The 17707-nt window shown below is 41.8% G+C and overlaps 1 protein-coding gene across 2 annotated transcripts in view; it reads left to right on the top strand.

Moving 5' to 3' along the window:
* IPO11 (importin 11) overlaps positions 1-3561 on the top strand; it is a 204064-nt gene extending 200503 nt beyond the window's left edge. The window contains exon 29 of one of the 2 annotated variants that reach the window (NM_001192932.2): positions 2176-3561. In NM_001192932.2, the coding sequence (NP_001179861.2) occupies positions 2176-2340 (165 nt within the window). In that variant the 3' untranslated portion in view covers positions 2341-3561. The remainder of the gene's footprint in view (positions 1-2175) is intronic. The other variant, XM_005221488.5, reaches the window with a different exon arrangement.
* Positions 3562-17707: the final 14146 nt, after the last annotated feature.

Genomic DNA, 17707 nt, shown 5'->3' with positions numbered 1-17707 from the left:
TCTCTTTAAGAATTTTCCACAGTTTGTTGTCATCCACATGGTCAAAGGCTTTAGTGTAGCCAATGAAGCAGAAGTACATGTTTTTCTGGAATTCTCTTGCTTTTTCTATCATCCAACAGATGTTGGCAATTCAATCTCTGGTTCCTATGCCTTTTCTGAATCCAACTTGAACACCTGTAAGTTCTCGGTACACATACTGTTGAAGTCTAGCTTGAAGAATTTTGAACATTACTTTGTTAACATATGAAATAAGTGCAGTTGTGCAGTAGTTTGAACATACTTTGGCATTGCGTTCTTTGGTACTGGAATGAAAACTGACCTTTTCCAGTCCTGTGGCCACTGCTGAATTTTCGTTTCTTTCTTTATTAGTCTGTTGCAAATTAAAGTGGAGATGTGATAAGCTAACTGCTTTCAGTGTCATATAGCAAATTGAAACTGCTTTTAAACCAGACTATTAAGCTTTGCTTCAGTAATTGGAGTGACTTGTTGAACATCAGCTTGAAGCCCAGTTTCTTTTCACTCATATTGTAGCAGATGGCTTTAGCTAGAGATAACTCATGATATTTCAACAAAGTTCACAGCCTCTTTAGTAAGAGGTCTATTTCCTAGTCATTAAAGTAATATTGAACATCATTGCATGTTGCTTAGGAGAGCATGTATTTTTAAATGTTCAATTTCTGTACATTTTGTAGAATGATATCTTCAGGCTTGTCAGTTCTTGCTGTTCTTTCTCCTACCCATTTTCCTGAAGAATGAGTATTAAAATTACCCCTGCCATGAATTTACTCTGTAATTCTGGAATAGTCACATAAGGAATTCAGTTTCACATTCGTGGCTCCTATGCATCTGCCTCTCAGTTACATTTTCTATGTGTGGTCATTATTTTAAAATCTACTTACATTGCTCAGACAGAAGATCTGACTCAGCTACTTCATCTGCATAGAATTGAGCCCCAGTAAAGAAGGAGAATTTCTCACACAGAAACTTTACTTAAAGCCTTGTACATGTTCAGCATTATTGATAATGAGAGCAATATACAGCTTAAAGCAAAGATGTGTTATTTTCAGTTCTTGAATTTTAAGTAATGTAAATATTGACGATACCAGTGTTAACAGTGTCACAAGCTGAAAACTCATAGACCTTTTAAGTTGGTACAAACCATAGGAAAAACAACTTGATAGTATGTATCAAGAGTCATAAAATTATGTATGTACTTTAGTAATTCTTCTAAAATTGTGGTAGATATCTTCAAGAAATAATCTGAAATGTAGAGGAAAGGCTGTATACGTAGTAACATGGAACATTATTCATGAAAGATCATTCAGCAAAATTATAGTTAAAATTGCAAAAAAAAAAAGTGCATTTAAATTAGACTGATTACTTCAACACGCCTATAACAAAAAAAAGACAAATATATTTAGAATCCTTAAATGTATTAGAGTACAGTTTTTTGTGTGATAATTTTAAGTGCAAACAGCAATATTAATTGTGTATTTATATGTACGTAGGTGCATGCCACAGGCCAGAGAGGCCAGAATGTTTTCTCTCGTGATTGTTATCTTCAGGAAGTGGATGGATGGGTTCTTTTTAATTTAGTTGTATTTCTTTTGTTTTTCAAATACTTCAACAGGAGAGGAGGAACACATTTGGGTTGTTAAAATCTATTTTTACTAATTATTTTTCTTTCTCTTTTTACCCAGAAGAATATACACATATATAAGTTACATATCAATCCAAGACAAGGCAGTGTCTCCTTTGTCAGTCCTGAGGGCCTTACTAAGCTGCCACAGTAAAGTCCCTGCTCTTCCTATGAGGCAGCCTGGACAATCATGTTAAAACTGTTTAAATGCTCTTTGGCACATTCTGTTTCTTTTAGGGTACTTTCCACCAGGTTTTGATTCTTTACATGGGTGAGCTGTTGAGAAATTGGGCTAATCAGACGGCCGTGCTCAGAGGCCCAGGGGACTGAGGAATTACATTCACCGAGTCTAAACTCACTGAATGAAAGTTTCTTTGGCAGCCCTTTCCATGGGGAGGCTGTGTTCGAGTCCATTGGAAGAAGGGTGGCAGAGGCACTTCAGCTGCTGTGAAAGGAATTACAAAGAATTGAGTCACTCAGGGAAAAGGGCCTTGTTTTGCCTCTGTGACGCAGTGTGGCTCCTCTCTGTCCCACAGCTGGCCCTGAAGGACCCCGTGCACACCGTGTCCCTGCAGCAGTTCATCTACGAGAAGCTCAAGGCCCAGCAGGAGCTGCTGGGAGAGCAAGGCTTCCAGTCCCTCATGGAGACGGTGGACACCGAGATCGTCACCCAGCTGCAGGAGTTTCTGCAGGGCTTCTGAGGGCGTGAGCCGTGGCTGAGGAGGCCAGCGTGCCGCCTTGTGTGCAAGCCTGCTGGGATGATGGAGAGATCCCTTGTGTAAGAAGCAAAGAGACGCAAAGACCACGCCTTTTTTTTACTACAAAAATTCAGTGAATAAATGTAATTCCTACATAACTAAAATCACAAACCTATTCCTCAAAAGAATTTAATTTTATATTTATAAGGGGCCCTGTGTTTACTAGAGATAGATTTGACAACAATAGCTGCTTAGTTTCCTGTTAAGAGAAGAAACTGTTTGTTACCTTTTAATCATGTGCTCTTAACACTTGAGAAGAAGAAGGTTTAATGTCTGAGATGTTTTACAGCAAGCAAAATTAGTTAAATTTGGCTGCCTTATCCCTTCTTTAAGCTAATGAGACTACAAGTTTGAAAAGTAACAATGCTGTTCAGGTGATACAATTAAAGAAATGTGTGTACCAGGCAGAAATATACAAATAGTGACAGATATACATTACTGAGATGATCTTGCCAGGGAGTTGCTTTCAACTGACATAGAGATATGTTTTATCAGACAGATGCTTTTATTTTCATTCTAGTAATTTGATATGGGAATTAGTAAAGACTTTTTTTCCTTGTGTTATTTTCACTAATTACATTTAGTCTTTAAATGCACGTTGTAAGGCCCACAGAAGTGAATCTGTGGCACTGCAGTGCCAGGTGGGAGACATCTGGTCGTGGTTTGGTCCTGGTTCCTTTGTTACTCCTGGAGGCCAGGAGCCCTGTGAACACCGAGAGGAACTAACAGCCCACAGACCCCCCCTCTGCCGTGACGTGGCTGTGACAGGCTGTTCAGCACTTACCCATCTTGGGTTCCTCGGTGCAGGGGTGCCCGTGAGGGGCTAGCAGCAGTCCCCCAGGGTACCAAAACTGATGTGATGAGTCTTCCTTCCTTATTCCTCCTACGTGCAGTACCAAAAACGGGGAAAAGGAGAAAAAAAAGCCTTACTTTGTTCTACTTGCCATTGACTATAAAGAACCTTTAAAGCATTTTAAAGAAAATATTCAAAAGCAAGCTTGGAAAATGTCTGATCTTTCTATAGAAAGTTGGGTACAGTATGTAACTGCAGGAAACCCACTGCCCCTTTGTAAGTCGTGGAGCCCAAAATGTATGGAAATATTTGATGTTTTCAGCTAAAGAAAGAAAAATATGGTCCAAATTAAATTTTCCAAAGATACCTCACCTTTGATTTGCCTGATTATTTTCCCTGCCTCACAAAAAATGAGTTGGTAAGAATGGCCCAGTGAATTTTGAAGATAGGTTTTCTTTCATAGTCTGGTGTTGACTCTGTCTTAGTAGGCGGCAGTCCTTCAGGTAGCAAATCCTAGTAACCCTTTCAGTTTTTCTTTTCATTTAAGAACCAGAACTTCTTTAATCTGATATTTCTTTTCTTTTTTTAATTTTATTTTATATAGGCGTGAAGTTGATTAACAGTGTTTTGTTAGTTTCCAGTGTACAGCAAAGTGATTCAGCTATACATGTGCAACCTTCTTTTCCCATTTAGGTAATTACAGAGTACTGAGGTCCTTTTTGGTTGTCTGTTTCCAATATATAGCAGTGTGTATGTGTCAGTCCTAAACTCTGAGCCTGCCCTCCCTGCCAGCCCACCCTTCCTCCCTGGTAACCATAAGTCTGAGTCTGTTTCTGCTTTGTAAGTAAGTTCATTTGTATCATTTTTTAAAGATTTGGCATGTAAGCAATATCATCATTTGTCTTTCTGTCTGACTTACTTCACTAGTATGATAGTCTCCAGGTTCATCTATATTGCTGCAGAAGGCATTATTTCACTCTTTCAATTTCCGAGTACATACACAACCCCAGTCCTGTGGATTTCCTGCGATTAAACCCTACTGGCCTTCAAAGTCAGACTCTCTGGGGTATCCTCCTCCCGTTTCCAGAATCCTAGGCTTGGAAGCCTCATGTGGAGCTCAGAACTTTCTTTTTTTCTTTTTTTTTCAGAAAGAGCTTCCAAAAAATCTCAAGCCTGGTGTATTTTTAGAAGTTCACCTACAGCTTGATTTTATTTTTTATTTTTTTAAATATAAATTTATTTATTTTAATTGGAGGTTAATTACTTAACAACATTGTATTGGTTTTGCCATATATCAACATGAATCCGCCACAGGTATACACGTGTTCCCCATCCTGAAACCCCCTCCCTTCTCCCTCCCCGTACCATCCCTCTGGGTCGTCCCAGTGCACCAGCCCCAAGCATCCTGTATCCTGCATCAAACCTGGACTGGTAATTCGTTTCGTATATGATATTATACATGCTTCAATGCCATTCTCCCAAATCATCCCACCCTCTCCCTCTCCCACAGAGTCCAAAAGACTGTTCTATACATCTGTGTCTCTTTTGCTGTCTCACATACAGGGTTATTGTTACCATCTTTCTAAATTTCTTTGTCTTTGGATGTAGGGTTTTTTTTTGGTCGATTCCAACTTTTTTTTTTTTTAATGTGGTTGTTCAGCAGTTGTACTTTTGGTGTTTCTGTAAGATAGGGTGAGCCCATGTCCTTCTATTCTGCCATCTTGCCTCCTCCCTCCTATGACATTTCTTTATCATTACTACTCAGTCCCCAGAACTGGCCTAAGAATGATAATTTCTTTTGTTGATTTAATTATTTTCATTTGAGACACTGTTCCCATTAATGTTTTCAGAAATGCACATACATACTCCCATTTTTCACTTACAGTAAAATACTCATCTTTCCAGTTCCTGACAGATTTCATTACAGTGTTATGGCAAATGTTACTGAAATAGCCACCTTGCAAAAAAAGAAAAAAATATCTCTGGGAAAGAGTTTGTTTTGGTTCATTTTTTTAAACTCAATGTTTAAAATAGGCTCAGAAAAAAAGAAAAATTCTTGTATTTTTAACTGCTCAATTAAGAGATAAAATGTAATTATTGATTTACAGAATTCTCTCCATTAATGCAGCTTCATATCAAATGTATTAAGTTTTGGACAGACAACTCAGCCAGGCCTTGGGTTGAACTGCTCTTCCTCATATAAGGTAATGATCATTTCTATTTCATAAACATACTCCTTTTCTATTTATTTTTTACTACAGAGACTTCTCCTGGCCCTCTGACAAAGGTCCATGTGGCCAACAGTAAACATTTTAGAGTTTTTGTTATAACTGGTTCCTGCTGCTTCTTTCTCCTACCAGTCATGTTGGAGAAGCCATATCATTAGATGGTAAAATATTCGTGTTTCAGATTCCCTTGAAAGATCTTCACCTTAGATCTTTATTTTCCCTGTTCCTTTATTCAACTAATGTTTGTTGAGTTCCTGTTTTATACCATACTTCTTTGCTAAATTCTGGGTTTAGAATAGGCTACTTACCTCATGAAGTTTTACAATCCAGTGAGAACACACGTGTGCCAATGTAATAGGTGGAAATCATGGTTCTAATGGAAATGTTGTTCAGGAGCAGTGGGCGTGCAGGGGAAGGAGGTCTTTCACAAAAGAGGATGATGTTGGCACTTTATTATTTGATATCCCTTAAAAAATTGTTCTCAAATAGCATTGTGTCATAAGGTTATTTAAAAAGTAAATGGCTCTGTACTGGAATTGGGCTTCTCTCTGATTCCAGACTTAGAGCTATTTGACATATAAAATAAGTCATCAGTGAGATTTTGGAAATGCTAGAATTCTGTAGCCTCACAACTAATTCCTAATTCAGTGAATTAAAACATAAGGCTCACCTTGTTAGGGTAATAGTTTTCTGTTCTGTTTCTTCATATCTTATAAATCTCAAGTGAGTAGAAATTTAAAAGTTGTTAGAGAGCTGATGAAGGGAAGACCAGAGACGCTTGTCACAGAAAATAGTATTTTCTTCCTCCAACTTTAAGAAACAAAAAAAAGGTAACCTATAGAAGCTTGGAATGCATAGTACAGCAAACATCAGTATACCTTTCATCTGGATTCATCAGATTGTTCCATTTTGACACATTTACTCTCTCCCTACATATACACATACACAAATGGATATATGCTTTTGCTAAATCATTTGTAAGTTACAGATACTTCACCCTCAGTTACCTCTAAGACTGGTATTTCTCTACACATCCTCTAATACACCATTGTATACCTAAGGAAATTAATCCAGTAATATCAAATAGTTCGTATTTCAGTTTTCACAAATGCCCCAAAGGTATCTTTTATATCATGCTTGATTTATGATCTCAACATTTATACAGTGCATTCGGCGCTTTCGTTTTTAAGTCTACAATAGTCCTTTTTTTCATGTCATTGGCTCTTTTGAAGAATCTGAGGCAGCCGTTTTGTAGAACCTCCATCTGTCTGCAGTGTTCTAATCGTTTCCTGGTAATTGGATTCAGGGTAACATTTGTGGCAGCGAGACTCCCTCGCCGTGTCCTTGCCGTCCATCAGGACTCGCGGTGTCCGACTGTGTCTGTTGCCGCTGCTGCAGTGGATAAGCTGGTGCTCATCAGGCCTCTCCATAGTGTTGCAAAGACCTTCCAGCATTAGAAATTTCCAGTGGTGCTTTTGGTTTTTGTGTTTTGTTTTTTTTTAACCTTAAAATTCTTAACCTCTACTAGCCTATCTTTTCATTTACAGCAACTTCTGCGGTTTTATCTTAACCTGGATGAGTCACTGACTAAGCTATGGGGAAGGTATATTGAACCTGGAGTACGTTTCATCAACCTCCCCAAGTGTCGTAAGCTCCCTTTTTGTTACGGCACACATCAGCTAAGTGCCATCTCTTGCTCTTTCCTTCTCTCTTTCTCCCCTGCCCCCTTGTGTTTTTAAGAACTATGTAGATCTTTGTGAACACTTATGTAACCTTAATTCGTATGCCACCTAAAAATGAAGAAATAAAGGTAAGCACTGCCTTTTCTTTTTTGTTTTTGGATTTGCCAACTGTTTTGTAAACAGTTGGCAAATATGCAACACTATGCTTTTTTCAACACTTCACAAATACTTCATTATCGTATTTGGTCTGCACTTAAAAGGCAGATACATGCCACACTTTAGAGCATTTTCTTTTAGTGTGGCTTAGGATGAAAAGCAGTACTTTATCAGCTGACGAAATGGGGAGAGGAAAAATAATTATTGCTTTTATGTGAAGCTCTGATTTTGGTATCTCCATAGAACCGTGACACCTGAAACAGCAGTTCAAAGTTAACTTTTTCCTCTTAAGAAGAAAGTGCATTGTGTCCCCAACACATCCAGGTTAGTATAAAGAACCCGATGTGCCATGACAGCCCTGTGCAGCTGTCTGAAGCTGAGCTTTCAAGCAATTGAGGCAAATACTCTGGAAAAGGGTTTTGCTGTTGGTCTGAATTTCCCTGATTTTGCTTCTGGGCAGTTGAACTCCTGGCCTAGGGGACTTCTTTTGGTCTGAAGCACTTGGATAAAATTCAGAACTGAGAGTCATTGACTATATTTTCTCTAGAATCCTTTCTTACTGAAACAAGTAGAGAGTTTCCAATTAGCCAAAGATCTTTAACAAGCAAGATTTTCTCCTTGTTCCAATTAATGCCTGCATCCAGCTCATCTGGGCCTGTTGGAATTTATTTAGCCAAGCGTGTTTTGAAGAACTGTCTAATCCAAGAACGAATGGATCAATGTCTGGTCATCCAGCCCTTTTTCCCTTCAAAGTGAAACATTGATTTTCATGCCACTTTAATTTCCCAGTAGGGCAAAAATAGAATGCAAGTAACCGTTAGAACAGGTAGGAGTCTAGTGAGGCTTAAAGCACTGGTATCTGTCTGCCACTCGGCATATGGTTTTAAATCTGGAAATTAACCTTATGACTGGAAGTCTGCTGGTTGGGGGTTTTTATTGCAAGGAGTTAAAGCAGGCACACATTCTCCAGTGTTCTTGCCTGGAGAATCCCACGGACAAAGGAACCTGGCAGGCTGTAGTCCAAAGGGTGGCAAAGAGTCGGACTGAGCAGCTAAGCACACAAAGCAGGAAGGTCTGGAGATAAACTGTGAGTAGACCTGCAAGTGAGCTTTTTCTTTTCCCCACAGCTCTGCCCTGAAGCAAGATCAGTGTCTCATTTCCAAGGAGGCAGGTGTCTACATAGAGCTATTTGGGCTAGCCCCAAAGGTGCTCCCCACCCCCCCACCCCCACCCCCGCTTCCTTTGTTAATGAATGTTGCAGCTTAAGTGACTTCCCTAGTAGCTCAGCTGGTAATGAATCCACCTGCAATGCAGAAGACCCTGGTTCCATTCCTGGGTCGGGAAGATCCACTGGAGAAGGAAGAAGCTACCCACTTCAGTATTCGTCTTCTCTAGTGGCTCAGCTGGCAAAGAATCTGCCCACAATGCGGGAGACCTGGGTTCAATCCCTGTGTTGGAAAGATCCCTTGGAGGAGGGAAAGGCTACCCACTCAAGTATTCTGGCCTGGAGAATTCCGTGGACTGTATAGTCCATGGGCTTGCAAAGAGTCGAACACAACTTAAGCAGTAATCTAGAAGATCAAAACTTGTTGATTGTTAGGGAAGTTGTAGCTCATAAATATGTTAACTGAGCTTAGAAGTGTATCGACAGCCAACCAGCCAGCAAAGGAAAGTCTATTGACAGTTCTGGAGGTAATCACAAACTAATCATGAGTTCTATTAGCCAAGGAAGGCAGCTCGGTTTTGTTTTTGGGTTGCAGTGCACATGTCTTGTGCTGTCTCTGGCAGTGAAATCAATACTGTGAAATGACCTTTCCTTCAGCCTGGTGCATTCTTTACTCACAGTGCGTTAGATGTGCTGAACCATGTGAGCAAATCCAGTATTTTATTAAACTTACTAGATAAGCCTGCTTTGGTAGCTAATAACATGGAGGTATGGAAATCCCAACTTACTGCCGAAAATTCATTAGGGAATTGATTATTTTTATACCTTTCAAAGGGCTCCTTGTAGATATATATAAAAAGGGAGGTGTTTTATTTTTTTGTTTGATGTTTGTTTTATTTTAATGTTTTTAGTTAAAGAATTTCAGAGCAGGAAGGGAATCAGAGAGAGGAGATCTATTCTGGGCATCTATTCTAACCTTACCATTTCACAGGTGAGGAAATGCACCCGGAAGGGTGAGGCCTGCAGCCTTAGGTTCCTAGCACCTCTTCCAATTTCAATTATATTCCTTTTTAAACAGTGTTAATCATGGAACTTCCTTGGTGGTCCAGTGGTTAGGACTCCACACTTCAGTGCAGGAGGCACAAGTTCCATCCCTTGGTGGGTAACTAAGATCCCTTATGCCTCATGGCAAAAATTTAAAAGAAAAAAAAATTTTTTTTAATTTTTTAAATTAAAAGATAGTAGTAAAAATAAAATGTTAATGGCCTAGGTTTACAATTTGTGTTTTTACTGAGCTAAAGTGAAAGAAAGAAAGTAGTGAAGTCGTGCAGTCGTGTCTGACTCTTTGCAATCCCCTGGACTGTAGTCTACCAGGCTTCTCTGTCCATGGGATTTTTCAGGCAAGAGTACTGGAGTGGGTTGCCATTTCCTTCTCCAGGGGATCTTCCAGACCCAGGGATCAAACCCAGGTCTCCTGCATTGCAGGCAGATGCTTTACCGTCTGAGCCATCAGCGAAGCCCCTTACTGAGCCAAGTGCACCTTCAAATAACACTGTTCCTGTGTAGTGTAGGTGCCTTGTGGCAACGTGCCCAGCTCTCCCATCCCACCTTAGGACGTTGCTGTCACTCTTCAGTCATCTCTGTGCTGTAAAATCACTCGGTACATTGTTACTTTAAACAGTTACTTTTCAGATCAATTAAGAATTAAAAAAAAAACACAAAAGTTTAACTTTACCTTCATTTATTTCTTCTTCAGTAATCATCCTTTATTTATGTGGATCTAAATTTCTGACATAAAATTTTCCTAACCATCGCAACTTAACTCTAACCCTCTTTAACGTTTCTTTGCAGGGCAGGCCTATCGAGGATGAATTGTCTCAGTTTTTACTTGCTTAAGAAAGTCTTTATTCTTCACTTGTGGAGGATACTTTTGCCAAAAGTGGGATTCTAGGCTAGTATTTCTTCTTGCTTTCACAGTATTTGAAACACAATCCCCTGTTGTTATCCATGATATTCTATAGGTAAAATGGTTTTCCTTCCTCCTCTGACTTTCGATTTTTCTCCTTGGCTTTGCTCTTCTGATGATTAAATATGATATGCATAGTTTTCAGTTTTCTGTTTACTTTTATTAGTATTTTTGACTTCTGGCATTCACTTTTGATTCTTTCTTAGAATTTCAATCTCTCTGCTTATTCATCTGTTCATGCATGTTGTCTCTTTCATTAGAGCCCTTGACATACTAATGGTCAGATCAGATCAGATCAGTCGCTCAGTCATGTCCAACTCTTTGCAACCCCATGAATTGCAGCACACTAGGCCTCCCTGTCTATCACCAACTCCCGGAGTTCACTGAGACTCACGTCCATCGACTTAGTGATGCCATCCAGCCATCTCATCCTCTGTTGTCCTCTTCTCCTCCTGCCCCCAATCCCTCCCAGTATCAGAGTCTTTTCCAATGAGTCAACTCTTCGCATGAGGTGGCCAAAGTACTGGAGTTTCAGCTTTAGCATCATTCCTTGCAAAGAAAGCCCAGGGCTGATCTCCTTCAGAATGGACTGGTTGGATCTCCTTGCAGTCCAAGGGACTCTCAAGAGTCTTCTCCCAACACCACAGTTCAACATCAATTCTTCGGCGCTCAGCCTTCTTCACAGTCCAACTCTCATAATGGTAGCTGTTTTAAATCCCCTGAGAATTCTAACATCTATATTATATACAAGAGACTTCCCTGGCAGGCCAGTGGTTAAGACTACACTCTCAAGGCAGGGACCCAGCTTCCATCACAGGTCAGGGAACTAAGATCCTGTATCCTACATGGCACAGCCATAAATAAATAGGTAGGTAGGTAGATAAAAATACAATATATGTGAATCTCATTCTGATGCTTGCCTGAGAGCTCTGATTTCTTGCTTGATCATAGATCTTGATCTGTCTGTTTTGCTTGCCTTTAGCATGCCTTTTAATTTTTGGTTGAACGCTGGATGCACTGTGTTGAGTGATAGGAATTGAGATAAATGGTCTTCTAATGTGAGCATGTATGCTAATCTGGCCAGGAGTTAGGCTGCGTTTAATGTTGGCTCTTGGTGCCAGAGATTTCAGACTGTTCCAGGTAGGGGTCTTGTTTTTGTTTCCCCTCCTGACTTTGGGCTTCCCTGAGTACTTTGTCTCAGAGAGACCCTGTGTCTGGTAGCTCTTTCAGTGACTGTCCACGGTTTCACTGGAGCCCTGTTAGTGTGGTAGGTAGCAAAGTGTGTGGGAGAGGACTGTTTCTGGTCTTAGGATTAAATCTCAAGTCTCTTAGTGGGCTTGAGTCTCTGGCCTGTGACCATCATATGTTTCCTCTTGGATGGCCCTCTCGTCCTTCTGAGGTCAGATGTGAAAGCTGGAAGGGGGTAGGTTGAGAGGGATGTCCTTCTCCCATGGTTGTAGGACAAGGGCCTAGTAAATTCTTTTCCCTGGGGAGTAGCCCTCTGTGATAGAGAAATCTCTGGTCATATTTCACAAGCATGACCCTTCCCCTCCACCTGCCAGAGCTGTAAGTAATACTCAACAAAGTAAGTTCAGTTCAGTTCAGTTCAGTCGCTCAGTCGTGTCCAAGTCTTTGCGACCCCATGAATCACAGCACGCCAGGCCTCCCTGTCCGTCACCAACTCCTGGAGTTCACCCAGACTCACGTCCATCGAGTCAGTGATGCCATCCAGCGATCTCATCCTCTGTCGTCCCCTTCTCCTCCTGCCCCCAATCCTTCCCAGCATCAGAGTCTTTTCCAATGAGTCAACTCTTCGCATGAGGTGGCCAAAGTACTGGAGTTTCAGCTTTAGCATCATTCCTTCCAAAGAAATCTCAGGGCTGATCTGGGGAACTAAGGTCTTCCCCTAAGACTGTGGTCCCCAGATGTGATCCTTCCAGTTTATGGCTCTGGCAATTATGATCTAAGAAAGCATATCTTGGCTGTGAGTCTAAATTTACCTTTTCTCTACATTTTGGGGAGAGAGCCTTGCAAACTCAGTTCTCCGAGTCCAAGAAAAGCCTTTGTTTTTCAGTTTGTCCAGTTTTTTCCCATAAGAACAATAGTAACAACTTCCAAACCCTTCATATGTGGAGCTGAAACCATCCAATGTCCTCTTCATGTGGCCTTCCATTGTGTAACCTATAGGATGAACATTAGGAGAAGGAAAACGCAAAGGACTGACAATTTTATTTCTGAGATGATTTAGAGATAGCAATTTGAAGCTGTGATAAGTGCAAAAATCTTTCAAGGAAATTACATGGTCAGTTGCTTTTTAAAAATATTTTTTTCCTTATTATAAAAGTGACATGTATTTGTAGTAAACAGCACTGTGTGACTCTGTGGCAGCACTGTGCTGTTCAGCTGTAGCTGCAGAGCTGGGTTTCAGCAGATGATGCTGCCAGAAGAGGATTCAGAAATTAGGGCCAGATGATGGACAGTGAATTCTAAGATGACTAAAAAGGAAATAAAGGTAGGGGCAGGCAAAGGATAGGGTCAATGGAAGGTTTGGTGGACTGTAGGTCCTAATGGTCTTAGAACAGTGGTTGCAGGAGGGGTTGATAAGCGACTTGGAAAGACTGACAGGCAGAGGTGATGAGAGACGGAGATACTGAGGGAGGAGCAGTTTCAGTGATGACGAGGGTCAGTGTGGGACCATGGCCGAGAGTTCCAATTATATTAGTCCTGCTTCTGCCCTCTGTAGAAGGTTATAGCCCTAAGGAAAGGTTTGTTTGTTTTACGAAAGGGACGAGTAAGAGTCTGGACAAATAAGTCTGAAAAGCCCCCAGCACAGTGCCTGGTGCCTAGTAGGCGCTTTACAAGTGAGTGGGTTCTCACTGGGCCGTTCCTGTCACGGCTGAGCTGTGCCCACGCTCTGTAACGTCGTTTTAAACTCCTCGTGTGGGCTGTTGGTGGGGGTGGGCACCAGGTCTTCGTTGTGGCGTGCAGGCTTCTCGTTGTGGATCGTGGCTCTAGAGCACGCAGGTTAGTTGTGGCGTGTAGTTGCACCCCAGCTTACTTGCCCGGTGGCATGAGGGATCTTGAGTTTCCCAGCCAGGGATTGAAGCCATGTTCCCTGCAATGGGAGGTGGATTCTTAACCACTGGGTCACCAGGGAAGTTCCTATTACATCATTTTAGGATTTTCTGAAACTGGACTAGGAAATGCTCGTTGTACTAAAATTCAGCATTGTAGTGAAGAGTGTTTTGGCAAGATTTCTGAGGTGTGGTTTAAGTAACCTCTTGTAGTCAAAATCATTCTCTGGGACTACATCTCCAGTGCTTAAGTCATATTTTAATTTGATCTATTTTCATTTACCTTTTCAGAAATGTGTCCATTCTATAAAGTGAGAAATATAATTTGTCCCAACACCCTAAAAGATGCTGTATCAGGTTTCCTAGGGCTGCTGTAACAAACTACCACAAACGGGGCAACTGAAAATAACAGAACTGTATTCGTGCATAATTCTGGGGGCCAGAAGTCCAAAGCTGAGGTGTCAGGAGGGCTGCTCCCTTCTGCAGCCTGTAAGGGAGGATGCCTCCTGCCTCCCGCACCTTCTGGCATCCGCTGGCTCTTCCACCTTCCTTGGCTTATAGATGCAGCACTCCAGTCTCTGCCTCTTGTCACATGGGCACCTTCTCCACCTGCCTCTTCCCTCTTCTGAGGACACCAGTTATCTCAACTAACTCCATCTGCAGTGACCCCATTTCCAGATAAGGCCATATTCTGAGGTGCTGGGAATTATTGGCCCTCAACAATTCTTTTTGGGGAGACACAATTCAACCCCTAATAGATGGATTTAGGAGAACCTGTACTGACTGTTTCTCTGTTCACCTTGTCCCAGTGATAATATGTCTTATGCCTAAAACCCCAGTTCTGTGGATGTACCTACTACTCTAAAAAGAAGAGTGGGTGGAGGTTTGCCTCGGGTTAAGGGCTGAGTCTCTGCAGAAGCACCTTGCTACTGTAGTGACGGGAAGCCTGAGTGAGGTGCTGGACAACCCCCCTCAGTAGTCATGGGCTCCCTGCAAGGCCATTGAACAATCCAGGCTCATTTACTAATCCTGCTTCTAAATCGTTGCTTAAAGTATAGATAATTTATTGTCAAATCTTAAATATGTTCCTTGGTTTCCATTTTATGTTTTAGTTAGATTAAATAGCAACCAGGAACCACACTTAGATGGCCATGCAAATTCCAAGGCGCTGCTCTTGCACAGCAGGACTGTGTTTTGCTGAGTCTAAGGAGAATGCAGAATGAATTGCAATAAACAAAGTCCACTCTGGCACCATTTAGATCAATTTAAAATGATAATGGAATTCAGGGTGCCTATAGCTGCACTAAACTTATGCTCCATTCTTGATTTGGCCTCTGGAAAATACAACCACGAGGACATTCAATTTAGCTGCTGTTTTAAGTTGTGTGCGGGAAGAAGCGTGGACCTTGGAATCAGATCTGAATTTGACTCTGGGCTCCTGCTTTACTGAACCGGCCCTGCCCCCAACCCCATGGTAGGCAAAATAAATGGGCCCCAAAGAGACCTGTACTCTAATCCCTGGAGACTGGGATAGTGAAAAGGACTCTGCAGGTTTGGGGTGGGAGAGTGTCCTGTATCATTCAGAGGAGCTCAATCTAATTACATAAGTCCTTAAAAGCAGAGAAGATTTCCCAGCACTTCTTGAGAGGAAGGGAAAAGGTCAGAGAGTTGTTGGATTTGAGGATGGAGGAAGGGACCAAGAACCAAGGAATGCAGGTGGCCTCCGGAGGCTGCAAAGGAAAGAAAATAGATTCTGTCCTCACACCCCTGGAAGGACTACAGCCCTGCCAATGCTTTGATTTGGGGGCTCCCGACCTCTAGAGCCAAAAGATAATAAACTTGTGTTGTAAGCCTCTAAGTTTGTGGTAATTTAAAATAGTAGTAGAGAAACAATACATGCACCACTGACCAGCTGTATGACTTTCTGAGTCTTGGGTTTCTCATCCCTCCCCCTCCCAAAAAAAAAAGAAAAAAAAATATATATCATAATATTGATCTTGTGTAGTATATGCGCAGACTTACTGGGATGATGTATGGAAAATCCATCATTAATCATTTCGTAACTTAGTGTCAGGAGTCCGTCCTGAGGAGTCAAACTATTTTCTCTCAGGTACTTAGCCTCCGTTTTTGGCCTAGCTGCCATCAGGTGGGGCTTTCTTGGTTGGCTCAGTGGTAAAGAATCTGCCTGCAACGCAGGAAACTTGCAAGAGATACGGGTTTGATCCATGGGTTGGGAAGATCCCCTGCGGGAGGAAATAGCAACCCACTCCAGTATTCTTGCCTGGGAAATCTCATGGACAGAGGATCCTGCTGGGCCACAGTCCATGAGGTCACAGAGAGTTGGACACGACTTAGCAAGTAAACAGCAACAGAGAGCCCTCGGGTGAATGGCTGCACGTGGCTCCGTGGTCCACGCCTTCTCGTCAGAGCGTGACGTGTGGACCAGCAGCATCAGCCTCAGCCTGGGACCTTGTTAGGATCACTGAATCTTAGACCGCGCCCCAGGCCGACTGAGTCAGAATCTGTGTTTTTTAACAACATCACCAGATGATTCATATGCACTTTAAAATTGAAGAGGCACTACTAGACTGGTGGTTCTCAAACATCATATATGCTGACAGAACAAGTCCCTTGGTCTAGCGTTTAGGAGCATGGTGTTTCAATATTTGTGTTTTTAGTATATTTTCTAAGTATTTCTAATGCAGAGAGCTATAATCACTGGAATAAATCCTTAGAGATACACTTAAATATATGAGATTCACAACAGAATTGTAAACTTTTCAATTAATGTCTTTTTCTCTAAGGAAAGCAGCTATTCTAGGTAAGTGTTACTAAGTGCTGCAGTCTTAAAAGATCCATAAAGGAATAAGCATCAAAGAATAGCAGAGATACTTTCTCACTAGTTCTTAACTGTTCTGATTCCTATTCAGGCTTTATCATATGCACTTGATTAGACTTCATGAGATTCATCCAGCTTCATTTCACTTAGAAGCAGTATTTCTTAGACAGCTCCTCAAGCGTGGAACCTTGGCATTAAAAACCCTTGGCTGTTTTCTCTTTAGCAAGAAAGACTTACCACTTAGTAAATTATCAGAAGACAGACAAGAGTTTTTGGAACGTTTTCTCCTCTGCACCCCTTCCTCCATAGACAGAAGCATAAAGAGAAGTTTTGGCAGTTGTACTTAGGGCAGCCTGGCCATGTTCCCATGACCTGGAGCACAGAGTTGCATTCCAAGAAACAAAACTAGCCTGGCTTCCCAGCATACCCAGCGCAGAATGTCTGGAGAGAGACTCAGAGTCAGGAGCTCCAAGTGCAAACAGCTGGATGAGGGCTCTAGATAGGAGCCAAAATCGAGAATGGGGAGCTGAGCAAACCTGGGCAGAAGGGCAGCCATTTAGGAGGCAGTGGTGAAGCTGCTGGACAGCCACAAATGGCTTCAAGGAACCTCACGAGGACATGAGGGCAGATGCTCTGGGCTGCCTTTTAGGACAGGGCTAAGACCAGCACTGTACCCTCAGCTTCCACCATGAAGAGCAGAATTAACTGGGAGATCGGTCCAACCAAGGCGGTGTCTGGAGAAAACTCACAATTGTAGCCCTTGAGGGCTCAGCTGCCTATACGTTCCCTGCAAGGGAACCATGCTCTCTCCACGCTTTTCCTGCTCTAGAAATAGTCTCCTGAGGTCCCACTAAACCCAGCTCACTGGCCCAGAGCCTATGTTGTGGCTCTGGTAATGCAGGCCCGGGCAGGCCATCCTGGGATCTCCACCTCACTGAACAGAAAACACTATGGCAGCCTTTTTAAAAAAATTTTATTGAAGTATAGTTGACTGACAATGTTGTATTGGGTGTATAGCAAAGTGAATCAGTTATACATATCACATATGCACTCTTTTTTGGATTCTTTTGCCATATAGGCCGTAACAGAGTGTTGAGTAGTGTTCCCTGTGCTAGTAGGTCCTCACTGTCTTTTTATATATAGTAATGTGTTATATAGTAACAGGCAAATTTGGCCTTGGAATACAGAATGAAGCAGGGCAAAGACTAATAGAGTTTTGCCAAGAAAATGCACTGATCATAGCAAACACCCTCTTCCAACAACACAAGAGAAGACTCTACACATGGACATCACCAGATGGTCAACACCGAAATCACATTGATTATGTTCTTTGCAGCCAAAGATGGAGAAGCTCTATATAGTCAACAAAAACAAGATCGGGAGCTGACTGTGGCTCAGATCATGAAC

Source organism: Bos taurus, chromosome 20 (assembly GCF_002263795.3).
Source record: "Bos taurus isolate L1 Dominette 01449 registration number 42190680 breed Hereford chromosome 20, ARS-UCD2.0, whole genome shotgun sequence".
In the NCBI taxonomy this organism is placed as follows: domain Eukaryota; kingdom Metazoa; phylum Chordata; class Mammalia; order Artiodactyla; family Bovidae; genus Bos; species Bos taurus.
This window is presented reverse-complemented; position numbering and strand designations above follow the sequence as displayed.